Below are 18672 nucleotides of genomic sequence, written 5' to 3'. Positions count from 1 at the left end.
TATGATAGCAGAGACATCATTAAAAGGACCTTTCTTGAAACTGAACACTTAAGAGGGTAGGGTGTGTATGCCATTTTGAATATCAGTGTTAAGGCTTGTCCAGTAAGTTACCAAACAGCCTGAGAGCTGCCATATTTTCCTATGGCAGCTGAGCAAGAAGGCTGTGACCAGCCACACAAAGCAAAAGCTTTTCGCCAGACTCCAGGACTAGAGATGGAAATGCAAGCTCGCCCCCTTGAGACAAGAGAGAGAAAACACGGTGTTCCATTAAAAATAACAGAAAATCAGAGAGAATTCAAGAAGATTTTAACCGGAATCAGTTCAACACTGCCCTTTCCACAACCCTGAAGAAATAAATATTAATATTGTTGTCAAAATAATTAAGAATGGAAATTCAGTTAATGTGATGTTTTGCTGTGAAGTTATTAAAAAAGGGAGAACGGTTCTGATTTACATTGCTTTCTTGATTGGGGACCGTGTGTTAAACGGAGAGTGGACTTTCCCAGTAACCTAATACTCAACATATGGGATTTTACAGTTATGCTTGAGCATATTTGTGCCTGAGTGTTTGGCTGCTAGGACCATCGGCATCCTGACAAGATAGACAGGCCTGCTGAATTAACTGCTCCAAGTGGCTAATAAGCTTATGCGATGAGCATTTGGAAAAGGAATTATTACAGAGATACCTCAATGAACAGACACCCCAGGGAAGCAAGTTCCTTCCTAACGAACCCGGCCACATACTGAAGGGTAAAGAATCCTACAGGACATGGAGTATGCTGGTCCGCAGCCCTCGGGCAGGGAAGCAGTAGTTGGAATTCTTTCCTGATCACCATGGAGCATATTCTCAAAAAGAATGGTCCCAGAAGGCTTTCTATTTTGCACTTAAGTATCCAATGTCATCTCTATACCTAGTCATACCATTCTTTCGGAAATAAAAGGCAGGTCTGGAAAATCTTAGTAATTTCTGCACCAAAAGCCAACTCTTTGGACAAACACTATCTTGGTGATATTTAGCTGCAGGTAACAGACTGTGATAAGAACATGAGACTTATTTTAGTGATTCACTTACGTCCTAAAATGGCCAAAGGAATTTTCCCAACCATCATTGAAAACACAGCAGTATCATATAATGGCTTCAGAGTCTTCGTATGCGTAAGCATCATTCTGGGGTAGAATGCAAAAACCCATCCAGGTGAACTGGATTCCTCAAAAGTATAACCTCAGAAGTTTGACTTTTCTGGAAACCACAGTATAGGAGAAACATTACTAAAATAGAAGTTAGGTCCTAATCTAGCTTAAAGCGTTAATTAGTTGTGAAATAAGTCAAGTCACTTAACCAGCCTGAAACCATCTTCTCCTATAAAGTAAGAATGTTGAGACTGCAGACAGTCTTTAAGGTCCATTCAAATTCTAAAGGTCTCAGAGGTATAACAAGCTCCGTTGTCTCCCCACTCAAATTACTGTCTGATGTCCTCCTGAAGCTTTCATAACAACAATCAAGAAAGAGAAACCACGTCTGGATTTAGGAACCGCCACATGCCACTGGTTACTTAAAAAATGGAGACTGGAGTCCGAAATTGTGAAACTAATTAATAATAATAATGCAAAGCTGTACTTTCCATGTGCCAGGCCCTGTTCTAAGTGCTTGATATATATTAACTCACTGGGGGGGGGGGAGGCAACAAAAGGTAATCGGAGAACCTTGAAACCCGCAATGTAAGAGGGGATAGTGCTGAATATTAAATTGTGACTAGTATTAAAGCGTTGGCAATACTTAATAACAAACCACAACCATAAAATGCTGATAAAATGACTAATGGGAATAGGCCATGGTACGTGTAAGTCAATGACTTGGCCTCCGAAATTGTGAACACTTTTCAATCCAGCGAAGAGGATCTCTTCGGACCACCTACCGTCTACTGAGAAACCTGCAGCATTTAACACATACCCATGTCTTCTAAGAGAATATATGCAAGCATTCATCTGGATACTAATTCCTTTATGAATCATGATTCTAAGCAGTACTGACTTCTGAAATAAGGGTCTGTGTACAGCACGATGGTCAAACAGGTGAAGGGATGCAAAATTCCTTAAATGCTTGATAGTGCCACACTCGGCAGAGGGCTGGATGCACTTTGTCACTTAGGTGCTTAGCGAAGGTGACAGAACAGGGAGGGTCCCACAGGAGCTCAGAATGGATTCTTCATTTACATTTACTACAAAATTGCCATAAATGCACCACCATTCCAGGTTTTCAAGACAGTAACAAAAGATACACAACTTCTTTCTGTTTTAAAACTGGAAGAGGATGATTCAGTGAAACAGTAATTCAAATGAAGCAATGACTGGCCTGTTCCCAAGGTCAACACACAGCCTGGGCATGTGTCAGAAAGATAGGATTAAATAATATTAAACTAATGCCACTCCACCCTCCACTACAATCTCAAGCTCACTCTTTCAGGGTGAAAAGTAACCCTTTTCAGACTGCAAACACACAGTCCAGGGGGTTAAGGCCAGAAGATAAGGACGGGTAAGGAAGCCACGCTCTGGAAAGACTAAGTCAAAAAGCTAATTCAGGAGAGACCCAGACCCGAACTCTCTGTCTTCCAATTCCAACATGCAGTCTAACACTGAGCGTTTCTACCCCAAAACAAACAGAACAATGTGGAAAAGAAAACAAGTGTACCTGCTTTCTCCTTCCCACTGGCACACAAGCATTCTCTAGGCCAGGGGCCCACTGCTTGGTTTGTGTAGCCCATGAAAAATCCCAAGAGTAGGTTTTACATTTTTAATGATCGACAAAAAAACTGTTGAAAAAGGAGTATTTCATTGCAAACAATGAATCATGGAACACTACATCAAAAACTAAGGATGTACTGTATGGTGACTAACATAACATAATACAAAATTATTTTAAAAAAATAAATTAAAGAAAAAGGAGTATTTCATGACCCGCGTGTTATGTGAAGTTTAAATTTTAGGGTCTATCGATAAATTTTACTGGAACCCAGTCCCACTCTTGTTTACGTGCAGCCTGTGGCTACTTTCACACTAAAACAGCACAGCTGACTAGTCGTGACACAGCCTCTACCACAGAGCCTTCAAGTATTTACTCTCTGTCCTTCACCAAAGTCTGTGGGCTTCTTGAACACCTACACAGTGAATACAGTATATGAAGAGTTCAATGGGGAAGATACAAGAGAAACTGAGACACGGGGAACGTCAGCGTGCTCAGGCTTTATCCTTTCAGTTCCCAGCAAACAGGGCAGGTGCTGCAGAGCAACAGGGAGGAGAGGTACGTGGTCAGACGTCACATCAGTACGACAACGCTGTGAGCACAAACATCTCCACTTCCAAGACCCGACCACACACGAACACAGGTTTTCCACAACTACACGAAGTGGAGGCAGTCACCACGCCCAAGGCACCGGTACTTCCCAGCAAGAGACAGGTCACAGACCCCTATGGATGCTGGTCAGAAGCCCTGCTCACAGAGCCTGGGGCAGTCCGCGGGGACACACTCTGCTGTGCCCGCCCTCCAGGGGTTAGAAATCAAGCTCCTGGCTCTCATTTTGGCTGGGTCTGACCCGGGGCCAGTCATGACACTGAGGGTCTAATCCTTTCACCTGGAAAATGAGACAGGCTGACCAACCACAGGAGCATTTTCACTCTCGACTCCTCCAAAACCAGAGGAAAAATGAAGAGGAGAGAGAATGACAAAAGGAAGAACTTAAAAAAAAAAAGTAATGTTTTGTTTTCTTCTTTGTAAGAGACACGATAACATTAGGCTAGAGGTAACCCTCATGGGAAAGCAAAGGGTCTACGGCCAAGCAGCAGGCGGTCCTCAGTGACAGTAATCACTACTATGTTAACATGGAAGGCTAAGAAACAGGCCTTTGAATTCAAGGATGTGAGTTTGTTCCTTCCCTTTTTTAGGGGCTTCTGGAAACAAAGACACACATGTACCCATGCAGGGTGTGTTCTCTTTTCTTTCCCCAGGGACAAGAGCAACGTTTGTCCGAGTGCTGCCTGCTGTACAAGTAGCCGCCCAGGCATTAGTCACGAACATTATCTGTAAGGAGGAGTGGGACACGACGGTCCGCACCTCCCTACCACTGGACTCCAGTAAAATGAAGCTTGTTTATCACGGTGTATACACTTCAAACAGTTTGGGAGGGTATAGTTCTGTTTACCTACTGGGGCAACTGGAAGAAAAAGTACCACGTAACCCTCTGAAGAGCAAAAACAGGGCCCCGTCACGTCTAGACAAAGAAGACTGATTTTTCTGAGGGGAAATATGATTTAGTCTTGTAACTTGATTTTCAGCTTCCAAAGGGTTTTTATTTTTATTTTTTTTTTTATTAACCAGCAAGGACTCTAAAGCTTAGAGCACTGTTTCTCTCAACAAGTTTGTTCCCTTGTTTTAAGTTAATAGCTTGAAACAAAAAGAATCTTAAGAACCTAAAGAAAAAACATTTTTGAAATCTTACTGAATATTAAATATACAATTACCACTACCAGGTATATGAAAACATATATCCACACCAACTTGTACGCAAAGGTTCCCAGCAGTACTATTCACAACAGCCCAAGAGCAGAAACAAGATCAAATGTGTCCCGTCCATACAATGGAGTATTACTTGGCAATGAAAAGACACAAAATATTAATCAATGTTACAACATGGTTCAACCTTGAAACAGTAAGCTAAATCAGAGAAACCAGTTGTGAAAGACCACGTAGTTATATATAATCCCATGTGACTTTCCAGAATGGGCAGATGCGAGAGACGGGAGGGGAGGGACACCCAGGAGCCGGGCAGTGGGGAGGGATAGGCTGCTAATGCTTACGAGGTTTCTTTCTGGGGTGATGATAATGTTCTAAAACCAGTGGTGACTGCTGCTCTGAAATCTACTGAAAATGACTAAACTGAGCACTTACATGGGTGGATTTTATGGTGTGTGAATTATAACTCAATAAAGCTGTTAAGGGAAAAAACTAGTGAACCTTTTTTTGTCACTAAAAATGACATGCTACACATTTTAGACAGCTAGTCGTGAACCCTAAGTTAAAATCTCATTTTTGCTATCAGTTTCTAGATAAAGAACAGTCAGGTTTTAAAAAGAGTTCCTAGATCCTTTTGTGGTAACTCTCATTTTGTGGCACGTTACACATGATGACAAGCTCAAGTCTTGTGCTCACAGGGAAAATCTTTTTCATTACAATCTCCAAGGGATCCATGCAGAAGGGCCCTTTCCAAAACTAAGCTGAACACAGCCACATCGCCACATCTACATGCGATGGGACAAGAGAAAGGGGGGAAAAGACTATTGTTTAAAAAAAAAAAAAAGTTCCCCAAACAAACAAACAAACAAACAAACAAACAAACAAAAACACTAGGCCATCAATCAGACACAAGAGAGCCGGCTAAATACATTGTGTGCTCCTACAGACTTTGTGCCACTTACCGCCTGGGGTGTCAGGCCTTGCTTCACGTCGGGGTCGGGTCTGGGTCTGGCGGCTGCGTCCCCTGTGGCCACCTCTGCAGGAGCCAGGCTCGCCCTGGTATTACTCAGAAAATCCACTTCATCTGCAGCTTTCAAGTCTGGCATTTCTGAAGAGAACAAGGGGGTTACAAAGTGCGTCAGAAAAATCAGTTCCTGCATCTTAGTATCTGTACAACGTCCAGGCTTTGTGTGTTTTGTTTGCTTTTGTGTTAAATGGGAAAGTATTCATTTGGAGCTGGTATCATTTCGGGCCCTGCGCTGGGCTATTCCTTTATCACAAGGTCTGCATGGTTTTCCCCTCGCCTCTGTATGGATTTGCAGCTAAGCAGACATGCAAGTCCATGTCTACTCAACTCCCATTTGCACTACTGCCTTTTCCTGACCGATCCGTGAGTGTGGTGCAGACTGCATATGCAAAAGCAAATTCACGAGCTTTAAGGAAACAGACTAACAGCTGAAGCTAGGTAGTCCATCTTGCTCACCATCAAAGAAGCCAGAGATGTTTATATTTGCAGAGGACAAAGTGGAAAGACCTGTTGAGAAGGAGATAAACCCTTTAAGAAGAGTCTTTAAAAACGTACTGCACACTCTCATCTAACCATCACTGCAATGGACAAGACTAAAGTAGTCTAGTAAGTAATATATTTTTATATTTTAATTTTTATTTCTTCCCCACCCAAAACATAATCACAAACAAGGAATTTTTTCCTTTTTTTTTTTTTAAAAGATTTTTAAGTAATCTCTACACTCAACATGGGGCTCAAACTTACAACCTCGAGATCAAAAGTCATACACTCCACCAACTGAGCCAGCCGGGCACCCCAAGGAATTCCTTTTCTTAAGAAAATATTTTTATATGTTTTCTTTAGAATTATACTCACTAGACCAAACAGTAGTGGTTTTTGTTACCTGACCACCATATGGTAAAGCAAATACAGGAAGGAAGTGATAGCTTGATGTCTGAGGCAAATTTAGGCTTTGACTTTTTTTTTTTTTAAAGGGGGCTGATGATTGAATGTTTAAAATTCACCTTGGCAATACAAACAAAAATAGAACTATCATCTCAATTTCATGTGGAAATTTTTCTGTGGCCAGTTTTAATCTCGTCATGCCACTACTCTGGCAGAAAAAAATGTCCCATACACCAGAGGGCAGAGAAGTTTCTTTCACCAAAGAAGAGAGTTCATGCTAATAGCACATTGTGACACGCCCAAAGGTCTACATCAGGTTTAGGAAAGCTACATTCCTACAGATGAGCACTTACAAATTCCGTAATTTATAATTATACAATCTGACTAGCAATTTGAAAGTGGGCAAACAAGTTTCCTTGCCCAAAGAACAAAAATCTGTGTTACATTTCATAAAATGTAAATGAAGTTAAAAAAAAAAATCTAAACAATCACCTTAGAAGTACTTACTGATCAAAACATTTCTAAACAAGAGTAATTTTTTTTTGGTTGTTGATGACTTCTATTTTACTTATTTGGGGATGTGATTTTTGGCACAACCTTATTATCCTATACGCATCAAGTGAAAATATGTATCTTGGCAAGCAGCGACCAATCAAGACCGCGGACAGTGACTGCTGAGACCCGAGGGGCACCGGCAAGCTGTGCGGGCCTGGCCTGGCTCAGCCGAAGACGGCTAACTTCCCAAACCACTGAGATGAATGCTCAGAATGAGTGCGGGGCTGCACCCCCTCCTTCCACCTGGCAGTTTTGTGTTTTCTCATGTGAATTTCTATTTGGCTTTTTCTATTTGGCAGCATCTACAAACAGAAGCCAGTGCCATGTGGCTCCTTCCAAGTCAGCGGTTAAACCGATGTCTCTTCACTCATAAAACAGTATGCTTAGGGGCGCCTGGGTGGCACAGTGGTTAAGCGTCTGCCTTCGACTCAGGGCGTGATCCCGGCATTATGGGATCGAGCCCCACATCAGGCTCCTCCACTATGATCCTGCTTCTTCCTCTCCCACTCCCCCTGCTTGTGTTCCCTCTCTCGCTGGCTGTCTCTATCTCTGTCAAATAAATAAATAAAATATTAAAAAAAAAAAAAAAACCAGTATGCTTAAATCCATGAATGGAATGTAAACGTCCCAGAAATTACCCTTTGGCTGAGATCACACTCAGGTGCTTTTTCTCTAGGGCAATGTGACCTGGGACTTTCCCCAATTCTGCCTTTTTTTTTTTTTCCTCTGAAGAAAGCACCTATTTCTTGGTCACTGGCTACTTCTCTCTGTAACGTAAGACCATGAGCACTGAACACATATGACTCCTCTTGGTAGCAGAACAAGTAACTCGCCCACACACATCAACCAACCCTAAACCCAGAGAGACTGCGGATACTTCATATAACTCATTTTCCTACCTAAAACCTTTAAATCGTAAAGATCAGTTCTTAGCATCTATACCCCATCTACATACTACTAAAAATCAAAGTCTGAAATTGTCCCCGGTTTCTACCTTTTCTCTCCAGGTTATTAGAGACCCAAACTTCACGTAATTTGCACTTGCTTGGGTTAATAAATTCAGATGACTGAGCCAGAAAGACAAATAATTCCAGCCCATGTGGCCAAAGACACAGCACCCAAATGAAAAGAACACAGCCAGGCATCAGCTTACAGCCACTCCCATTCCTCTGAAATGCCAACCTGCCAGGGCCCCCAAAATAGACTTGTTGTTGTGTCTTATTTTAAAAATTAGAGACTTTTCGTTTAAATCCTGAGACAGTGGCCAAAAAATTCTAGTACTAACAATCCAAAACACGAATAAAACTAAAAACCTCAAGTCACCAAAAATACTATAATACCTAAGGCTTCTTAAATTCCTCAACTGGAAAAAAAGATCATAAACGGTTAAAAACCCTTTATGGGGGACGGGGGAGGACCACTGTGTTTAAGCGGCTCTTTTTCCTAAGCAACTTCTTTTCTGGTTCTATTTGTTCATTTCTCTGCCTGCCCCACCCCCACACTTTGAACACACACTACAATTTCAGGAGAGTTTCAAACACTGGAAGAGCAGCAAAAACAAACAAACAATAAAAACAATTCAGGCTACTTCTTACCTACACAGCCTGGGGGTGAGCATGGAGACTGGTCCTCTGTCTACACCTGGTAATAGGTGGTGGCATCAAAGTACGAATCGAACTGAATCGAACTGACCTTTAACGATTCAGGAATCGTTATACCACCCTGGACTCCAGCTTCGGCTTCAGCCTCCACCCCCAAGAAGAAGTTCTATTCACATCGTTTATTTGCCCCGAGCCACAGCGGTTTCTCTTCGCTCTCTCTGGCCATGGTTACCCACAGATGGAACGCGCTGCTGTGTGAGCAATCTGCTCAGTGCAGCTGCTTCACCAAGATAAGCAGACACGACGTGTGCCCTGTGACAGCGGCTCAGCTCACTCGGGCGGACATCCTGCATCCTATCCCCTGCACTGCGCTCCGTCCCGAATTCCCAGACTGCTGCCCAAAAGCAACAGGCAATGGAACTGGAAGTCGGCTCCGAGGCAGGAAAAGGAGGGCGTTCTCTCCGCTCCCTTCCCCCCGCCCTCCCCAGTGACCTAATACCACCATTTTGGATATAGGGTCATTCACGCAAAACGACACTTACAGCTGTTTCATGAAACCACCCTGACTCTAAATTTGCTCAGAATACAGACTAGGAGGATAGGGAAAGAAAAGTGTTCCAGGTCTGTAAGCAAAACATACTTTTTCGGCACTGCTTTTTACAGTTCTAGAAAAAAGGACGAAGCCATGTGAATAAAAACACCGGCTAAATTCCTTTATCATTGTAGAGCACCTGCGATCAAGACAATTTTCTCGGCAAAACTGCAAGTGCTCTGGTGTGGCAGACAGAGCGCTTATAGGCTCCAATCAATCAAGCCCGCAGTCCACGGGAAGCCGGAAGCAAAATCTGTCCAACCCTGAGAGGACGTGCCTCTCCTGACGGTGGTGACTTGGCAACTTACCCAATGAATGAAAAGACACTTCTAAACCACAAAGACGCCTCCTTTTCCTACCAGCATATCTCTGAGGCCCTTAAGAGAGTGCCCCTCAAACTGCTACTTCTGCATTCTGCTTTGCTTACCTGCCGCCGGCTCAGATCCTTCAGCAGGCAGAGCCATCTTCTCGGGCTCCTCCCTTTCAGCCAAACCCCCTGCAAGGCTGCTGGGGGCTTCTTCACAGACACTGCCCATGTGTGCGGTCCGCCCAGGCAGAAAAGTGCTCCCTTTCCCTGCAGAAGCGCTCTCTGGCTGCTCAGTCACTGGGCCCGACTCTGCAGGACTGGACAGTGACATGTGACTGATCCCCCGCCCAGTGATCAGTGCTCCCGAGGACTTGACTTGGTTGAGGACGGCCTCCACTATGCGACTCGCGGCCTCCTCGATGGAGTCTGCTCTCTCTGGCAGAGGCCCAGCACAGGGTAGAGGGGGAGCGCCCCCTGCCCCACCTGGGGCCTGGTCGCCACGGCTTGAGGGTCCGGCGTCGGCGGGGCGCTCCCTGGCAAGAGGCTGCTGTGAGATGTCCTGTGCGTCAGCATGCACCTGTGCGTCCCCGGAGCCAGCCAAGCCGCAGCTGCGCTCTCCCTCCTTCCAGCTGAGAGGCACCATCTCCGGGGCTGCGGCACCCTGTCGGTCAGTCACACCTTTGTCTGCCAGAGCTCCCGGCAGCCCCAGGATCACAGTCTTCTCCTGGCTCAAGACTTCTGAAGTTGGGGGGTCTTGGGCACTGTGTGATACAGCCTTTCTTCTGGCCCCGACAGGATCTTGTAAAGCATGAACCACGGCAACATCCAACCCATTTCTGCTCACCTCACAAGCAGTGTTTTCACCCTGGGATTCAGGGTTTCGCACTCCGCCATCCAGAGCAGAAGATCGATGGCAAGGAAGAGCCTCAGACCCAACTGGTAACAGACCTGGCAACGGAGCTGAGCTGCTGTGCTCTGCACCCAAGGCTTCCTGGCGTGGGTCTGCAGCCAGACTTGCTCCCGGTGGCACCAGGCTCTGTGCAGCCCCACCTTCAGTCAGCAGCAAGACTGGTGGGGCCACTTCCTTGTTATGCTTCGTTTCTGCGTTCAGGCAGGCTGAGGCTGTGCCCAGTGAATTACCGTGCTCAAAGGCTCTGTCCTCAGCAGCTGAGCTAGGCTCTCCACAGAATCCCAGAGCCTCCTGTCCAGGAGGTGGTGTTCTCTGCTCTTCCTGAAACGCTCCTGAGGAACGAGTGTCTTCCTTAACAGAAGAACAAGTCACTGCTTTATCTGTGCCATCTTGCCCCTGAGCTTCAGAGCTTTCTGGAACCACCAGACCTTTTCCTTCTTCAGTCAGAATGGAATCGGAGGCCACAGTGGCCTTACCCGCACGTAGCAGAGAAGGGTCAGCGCCCTCCTCGATATCCAGAACTTCAGACGCTGCTGAGAGGCAGGGACCCCCATGTTCCCCTCCAAGTCCCATGGGACTGGTATTCCCCATCCCGGGCTGAAGATGGAGAGCAGTGGAGGGCGCAGCTAGGCCTGTGGCACCGTCTTCTAATGGCTGCTTATCAGGATCGCGCGGATCTCCGCCTGGGCCATCTCTACTATCTGCAGCTGTATGCAGTTCAGGAGTTGCTGTTCCCTTTTCTTTCTGGGAGGGGACAAGAAAAAGTGCGTCATCTTTGGTTACTGATTCACTGCCTGGACTGCTCGCCAGAGAAAAAGTCTTGTCTGATGTCACTGCCTGGTCTGACACCAGTTCTTTCTCGGCTTTGGGGACAACTGCCTGTGGATGCGCTTCAAGCGTCTTTGTTAAAGCGGTTCCTAGGTTCAAATCTTTTCCCTGGCCCTTTCCATCTGAAACTTCGAGAGGAGGAAATTCTACCTGCTCCTGGGTGTCTCTGAGAGGGCCCGGGGTGGCTGTGTGAGCCCGTGGACCTTCACAGCAGAAGGCCGGGGGCGGATGCTGTGTGGGGGGTGGTCCTGGGGCGGTGCTCTCAGGCCGGCTAACTATGCCATCACAGTGTCCCGCAGCCAGCACGCCACCAGAAGTCACTGGGCTCTGCCCACGGGCAGGGGCAGCACACAGAGTGTCCCCCCCACTTGTAGAACAGATGGGCGATCTGCTGTTTTGGCTTTGAGTGTGAGATGAATCAGTTTCTGATTTCTGGTTTGGCGTGTCTTTCTGCAGCCTGGGAAAGGTCAGATCAGAGGGTGACGCTGCCTCGCTTGTGCCTGCCAAGGGAGCAGAAGGATCGAGCCCATCTGCAGCAGCTGGAACTACCAGGGAGCTCGGATCCGCGGAAGCCCTAGCGCTCCCTTCACAATTTCTTGAAGTTTCTGTTTCTGCAGCTGTGCCAGGGGAGGCTTCTCCCTTCCTAGACGCAAGTAAAGACTCAGCAGGCTTGCTGCCATCTGGGGAGCCGGTGGCAGAGACACAGTTTGGAACAGCAGCTTTATCTGAAGGCGGTCTTGTGACTTTTACGTCAGAGGCTCCAGCTGTGCTGATACTAGAGTTCTCAAACTTTTCCTTTGTACCTTCCCTTACTTCAAGCACGTCCTTCTGGGCAGCGGCGTCCGCATTCAGGAGACCACATTCTGTCTCCCCTGCAGTCACCGGGATGCTGACTGCCAGTTCACCCCCAGAGAAATGCAGACTGGGAGCGGCGCCCGGTTGCATGCCCACGTCTCCCTGCAGGACGCTGTCTCCAGTGCCTGGAGACTCCTGGTCTGTGGCCAATGCAAATGATTTTGTTCCAGTTTGTCCACTGCTAATTCCACAGGATGGAAAGTCTCCTGTGCCCTCTCCTCCACAAGCAGATGTGCTCCGAAAGTGGCTGCTCGGATCAGACTCGGCTCCACAGTCCAAAGTAAGTGATGACTCTGCCTCTGCCCCTTCGCTCCCCACACCTTTAGTTTCCTTCTTACAGGAACAGTCTGTATTCTCTTCCTCAGCCACACCTGACAAATTGGAGGAACTCTCCATCTCCCCCACAGTGCTCCCGTGGCCGCTCGGAGGGCGCTCAGGGTCTTCGGGAAGAGACGAGCGCTGCTGGCTGTTCCCGGGATCCGACGTGCAGCAGAGAAACTGGCCATCTGCGTCTGGCACGCGGGGCAGACCTGAAGGATCCTGCGCTGTCACCATTAAGGGCACAGGATTGTCCATCTGCTTGTTTGTTTTCTAGGAGGAAATGAGAGATAGTTGTAAAAGCTGCCCGTGGGAAAAGATGGCACTCACACCTCGAAGCAAGACTCCTGCCGAGGGAACTCGCTGCATTCCAGCCCTCCTAAGATCACAGGAAAAGCTGATCTCAAGAAACACAAATACATTTTCTCTTGTTCCTGAGAGCACTTTCCTCTCTTGGAGCTACATATCCACTGGAATGATAAAACGGTCAAGATATACAACACGGCTACTGCCTAAATTATGAACTTATTTTAGAAAAGTAGATGAAAACGGAGCCTCAAAGACCTTACTTTACAAAAGCACAGTGACTACCTTCAGCCGAGAAAGATATTTTTATAGGGTCTCTGAGAGGAGCACAGGCACTTCCATCCCACCTCATGAATATGAGTGAAAGGAAGTCCTAACCAGTGTGGTAAAGTCTTGTCACCTGCAAGGTGCAGACGGATGCTGCTGTGCCCAAAGTTCTTACTGAGAAGTCACACAGTGTCCTCTACTCCTCCAGACGGGCTCCACTCAATCCAGCTTAGCCACTATTCGTTACGGGTTCGTAATTTCAATAACAGTGGCATGGCGGATATTCTTTTGTTTTTGATAAAAGCAGTTCCTCTGTTGTCTAGTACTGAGTATGAATTAAGAACATATCAAACTAATAAGATCCAATTCCTGATTATTCTTAGATAATACTGTGGCTTGAGGATATTATAAATCATGTGGAAACTATTTTCTGCAACTTTACAGTACTTTTAAAAACAGATATTGTCAACTATATGGGAGTCCTTTAAAAAAAACACAAACATGGCTGGTCAACCTGATGGCAAGGCCATGCCGCTGTTAACCAGGAAGACCATGGTAAAGGCTGAAGTACAGATTTATGACACAATGTTGAAAAAAACATAAAAAATAGTGTTAGTCTAAGGTCATAAGTATGCAAAATTTACATGTGCATGTAGACAAGGCTTAGGAAAAATAGAAAAAAAAACAAATACAGCTCATCTTTACAGTGGGTTTGCCTTTCTATCAAGATTTCAGAAATTCTTACAATACTACTATTTTTCAACAAATAAAAAATGATTTTTAAAACATGTTTGCTCTTCTCCATTCTCTAACCTACTGCGATAATCTCGTGCATATCTACTGTGCACTGTCCTCGTTCAAGTACTCCCTCAGAATACTTACAGTTCTCCAACATTAGACTAGTCCTGTCTACCACCCAGTTGATCGTAAAAGTTCATATGTGCAAGTGCACAATGTGTTGTGCTCAACTAAAGTCTTTCTAAGAGAGCACAAGAAAAATGGGACTTCCGCTAAAAGCTTCTGTGCTGTGCTCCGCAGAGGGTTCAAATTTAGATTGCTCCCATTCCTGTGAGAGTGTAACCGTCTTCTAAAGATCATGAAGGCAGGTCAATCCATTTAATAAAGGGCAAACGTTACAGGACAGAGATTCAGGGAAACAAGTGTTGGTTTAGAAGCTCTTAACACATGCATCCTGTCAGAGTTTTAACTTCTCATAGTTTCCAGGCAGATATTCCCATATTGTGCAGTAACCCTGGCACCTGCAAGCTGGTATTTTCAACTGGATTATCATTCACCTAGTAAGAAGAGCTCCAAGGGAAAATCGGGCTTCTTGGCAAGCCGTTCAGAGGAAAAGAAAATGACACCTGTCCTGGAACAAACACGACTGAGAAAGGGAAAGGCAGGCACATCCCACAGCCCTGCTATGAAGTGTCTTGGCCTGCTGGGCTCAAAAATAATGCCTGCTCCCAAAGATGCCTCTGGTACTGAGCTGACCCCAGATGACCTCAAATGAAATTATTGTCAAGCTTTTTCCAAATCAAATCAGCTCTGAAATAAACTGGGTGGAAAAATTATCTAAACTTAGCCTTTCAGATGTTATGGCCAAGAGACATGTACCCATATGACGTTTATATTATCCATAATAAATGCTACCAGGGAGTCTGTAATGTTTTTACGTCTGGCAACAACTTTATCTTGAAGGCTTGAGTGGATTATAAAATCTTTATTTTTTTAGTGATCTTTTTACCATTCAACTATCAATTTAAATATAGTAACATTATCATCACTCACTGAAATAGTTGTGAAAAGGCTTTATTTTTAAGTAAATGTGGTCCTTGTTCTTTAGCAACAATCTCAGGAACTGTTTTGTTCATTTAGCTTTATAAAGCTAAACTGACAAATTTATAAACAGACAAATTTCCTTTTATGCCAGGAAAATTGAGTTCTAGTTGTTGCCTATTTCTGTATCTGCAGTGTGTATGCGTATCTCTCATTATTTCAAAAACCTGGCAAAAAGAAAAGAAAAATTCCCAGTCCCCTGCTGCTGTTCCATATCTATAAGCAGTAACATCTCACACTGCTAAAACTGCTTTAGGTTTCACATCTTTGAGGAAAGCACTTCTTTGTTCTAATTACAAGAAGGTTCACTGGGGGGGAAAGTGAGGGCACAAACGCCTGAAAATGGACTTTTTCTTCCTTACCATTAGCTGCTGTTGGATGTTCATAAGTTTAAAGATATGTCCAGTGCAAGTGTCTCCAGGAAATGGGGCTTCATGACGTGACTCGGACTCAGAGGTTACTGTATAGATGTCCAACTCTCGATGGTGCCTCACAAAACAGTCTCCATATGGGATCTCACAGGACAAACTGCTCCAGGAGTCTGGCTCCCCAGCATTCTCCCTGTAAGCAAGCAGGGTCTGGTTAGCATACAAAGGTTCTGCTCCCTCACCCCTGGCAGAGCTCTTCCCTCTCAGTCTCAAGTACAATCCCTTACCCCCTGCTGTGCAGGCTCTGCAGCAAAAATCTGGTTTGTACAGTTCCCGAACAGCATCTAACTATCTGTTCCATCCGCCTCATAAGAGGTCACAAATGGATTAAATGAAAACTGCAGGATTCTTCCCTAAGAATGTTCTTTTGATCAAGATAAAGAGAGGTCTGTGAGCTTAAAATAGTTAATATTATGCTAACAACCAACTAATGAGGAAATGTAAGGAGGATGGGCTTAGCCTGGTTTTCAATAGAAGCAAGGCTTATATTAGGCATTTCTCTTAAATTGGGTTGTACCATATGCTATAACTACAGTCGACTGTACTGGGAGGGGAAGAAGAAATCACTATAACCCATGCAAGGGCACTCCAACTTTCATTAACGACTCTCGAAGTCAACTATGTAGACAAAGACTATGATGCCAATCATATTATACTTGTCAATACAACTATGAAGAAGCACTTGGTTCTAAGAACTTCAAGTTAAATTTTTTTTTTAATTTAAAAAAATAAATGACCGTGCTCAACTCATATCATCATAAACATACCTCATCTACAAATAAAGCCAACAAAGGCACAGGTATGTAAAGAAGCATTTCTGGGACAGGCCTCAACACATGAAACCTCTTTATGAACCAGTAGATTGGTAAAGTATCCCAGAGATTCTGGAAGAAGGAGGAAGGTGATGTTTGAGATCATTACGTTTTAAAATGGAAGAAGTAAATAGAATCAAACATGAAGAAGAAAGACACTCCCCCCACTGACAAAGAGGAGAAGGAAACCCTCTCTGCCGTGTTTTATTTACTAAATCATACTGGTCTGTCAGCAACAACTCACCAGATGGTAACTGGAATTTGAAACTAACTCTACGCTGTATTCTGAAGCCTAGAACTGAGTAATCGCATGCTGGCCAAAGTAATAATGAAGGCTGCTCCGAAAGAAAACGACTGCACTGTCGTTTCTCCAGAGTGACACCCCAGCAGTTGCTGAAAATGAAGTAGCATACGCTGTGCTCAGTCTTTTACATACTTGCCAAGCTGCTCTACTCAGACTGAAGTGACCTCAAGTGGAAAAGCGCAGCTGACTCTTGAGCAACGTGGGTTTGAACTGCATGGGTCCATTTATACACGGATTTCTTTTTCCCCCTCATAAATACAGTACAGTTCCGTAAATGTATTTTCTTTTCCTATGACTTTCTTAACTAACATCTTTTCTCTGGCTCACTGGATTGTAAGAATACAATATGCAACACATGTAACACACAAAATTTGTGTTAATTGGCTGTTTATATGTTATTGGTAAGGCTTTCAATCAACAGCAGGCTATTAAGTTTTTGGGGAGTCAAAAGTTTTATTTGGATATTTGCCAGCATAGGGGGTTGGCGCTCCTAACCCTCGCATTGTTCACAAGTCAATTCTACTTGTAAGACAGTCACTTAAAAGTTCAACTGAATGACTCAACTAAGAAGCCAATCAGCTACACCAAATGAGGGGGGTGGAACAGCTCTGTAAATTCAGCTTTGAAGCTTGGGTTGACACTGTCACGAACTCTGGGTAATGAACTGACAGACATAACTAGCATACCTGATTGCTCGGATTACCACATATAACCATACCCTAATAAAACAAAGGCCTTTGAAAACACAACTTGATTTATATACCACCACTCCACTGTGAACCAAATATAATAAGAGAACTGCGTGCTAAAGCAGGGGCAATTAAAAAGTGACACAATCCATTCCCAGCAAAATGGAGTTTTCTACCAACCTCGCCATTACTACTTCTCAAACTATTTTCTTCCTACTACCTAAACCTTGAGAAATTCCCATCTGTAACCACAAACTATTTACCTTCTACGCCTCCCATGCTCTCCTTCCAGAGGAATGTGCTTTTGTTGCCACAATTACCCCCAAGTGCTAACCCTTCAATCTCCCAATTCCTTGTCCCTGTGAATCTGTGTTGCTTCCTAGTCTGTCTAGATACCAAAGACCAGTCAGTGCAATTATTCTTACTGATTTCATGAATATCTGGGGCAACCGACACTCTTCCAAATCCATTTTGCCTGCAGGTCTGGGTAAACCCCACCATTCAGCAAGTATTTATGGGCCAGGCAGTATTTCAGGTGCTGGTGATACAAACCAAAATTTTTAGTCTGTTGGGAGTTTATATACTTAGCAAGGGAGACAAGAACATTCAGATTAAATAAAACATCTGGCATTTCTGAAGACAGCAAGTGCTACGGCAAAAAATAAAGCAGAGATGAGATGAGGGTTGAGGGTTGCAATTTTATTTTTAATTTAACTTTATATTATTTAAATTCAATTAACATACTGTATTATTAGTTTCAGTAGAGTTCAGTGATTCATCAGTTGTACTTAACACCCAGTGCTCATTACATCACCTGCCTTCTTAATGTCCATCACCCAACCCAGTTATCCTATCTCCCCAAGCCCCCCTCCCCCTCCAGCAACCCTCAGTTTGTTTCCCATACTTAAGAGTCTCTTACAGTTTGTCTCCCTCTCTGATTTCACTTTATTTTTCCCTCCCTTCCCCTATGATCCTCTATTTTGTTTCTTAAATTCCAGATATAAGTGAGATCATATAATTGTCTTTCTCTGACTGATTTCGCTTAGCATAATACCCACTAGTTCCATCCAAGTCGTTGCAAACGGTTAAGATTTCAATTTTTGATGGCTGAGTAGTATTCCATTATATATATATATATATACACACACACACATCTTCTTCATCCATTCATCTGTCAATGGACATCTGGGCTCTTTCTATAGATTGGCTATTGTGGACATTGCTGCTACAAACACTGGGGTGGGGTGCAGGTGCCCCTTTGAATCACCATGTTTGTATCTTATGGGTAAATACCTAGTAGTGCAATTGCTGGGTCGTAGGGTATCTCTATTTTCAACTTTTTGAGGAATCTCCATACTGTTTTCCAGAGTGGCTGTACCAGCTTCCATTCCCATCAACAGTGTAAGAGGGTTCCCCTTTCTCCTCATCCTTGCCAACATCTGTTGTTTCCTGACTTGTTAATTTTAGTCATTCTGACTGGTGTGAGGTGGTATCTCACTGTGGGTTTGATTTATATTTCCCTAATGCCAAGCGATGTTGAGCATTTTTTTCATGTGTCTGTCGGCCATTTGTATGTCTCCTTTGGAGAAATGTCTATTCATGTTTTCTCATTTCTTGACTGGGTTGTTTTTCGGGGTTTGAG

At 44.4% G+C, this 18672-nt stretch overlaps 1 protein-coding gene across 9 annotated transcripts in view; it reads right to left on the bottom strand.

Annotated features, from left to right (window-relative positions):
* AKAP13 (A-kinase anchoring protein 13) overlaps window positions 1–18672 on the bottom strand; it is a 324022-nt gene that overhangs the window by 137445 nt on the left and 167905 nt on the right. For 8 of the 9 annotated variants that reach the window (XM_040642759.1, XM_040642757.1, XM_040642760.1 and 5 more), the window contains 3 exons: window positions 15160–15358; window positions 9595–12658; window positions 5470–5615 (listed from right to left, as the gene is read on the bottom strand). In XM_040642759.1, coding sequence (XP_040498693.1) covers window positions 5470–5615; window positions 9595–12658; window positions 15160–15358 — 3409 coding nt within the window. The remainder of the gene's footprint in view (window positions 1–5469; window positions 5616–9594; window positions 12659–15159; window positions 15359–18672) is intronic. The other variant, XM_040642764.1, reaches the window with a different exon arrangement.

The sequence above is a fragment of the Ursus maritimus genome, unplaced genomic scaffold (genome assembly GCF_017311325.1).
Source record: "Ursus maritimus isolate PB19 unplaced genomic scaffold, ASM1731132v1 scaffold_27, whole genome shotgun sequence".
Lineage (NCBI taxonomy): Eukaryota > Metazoa > Chordata > Mammalia > Carnivora > Ursidae > Ursus > Ursus maritimus.
The sequence above is the reverse complement of the archived record's forward strand: the minus strand, read 5'-3'. Positions and strand labels throughout refer to the sequence as shown.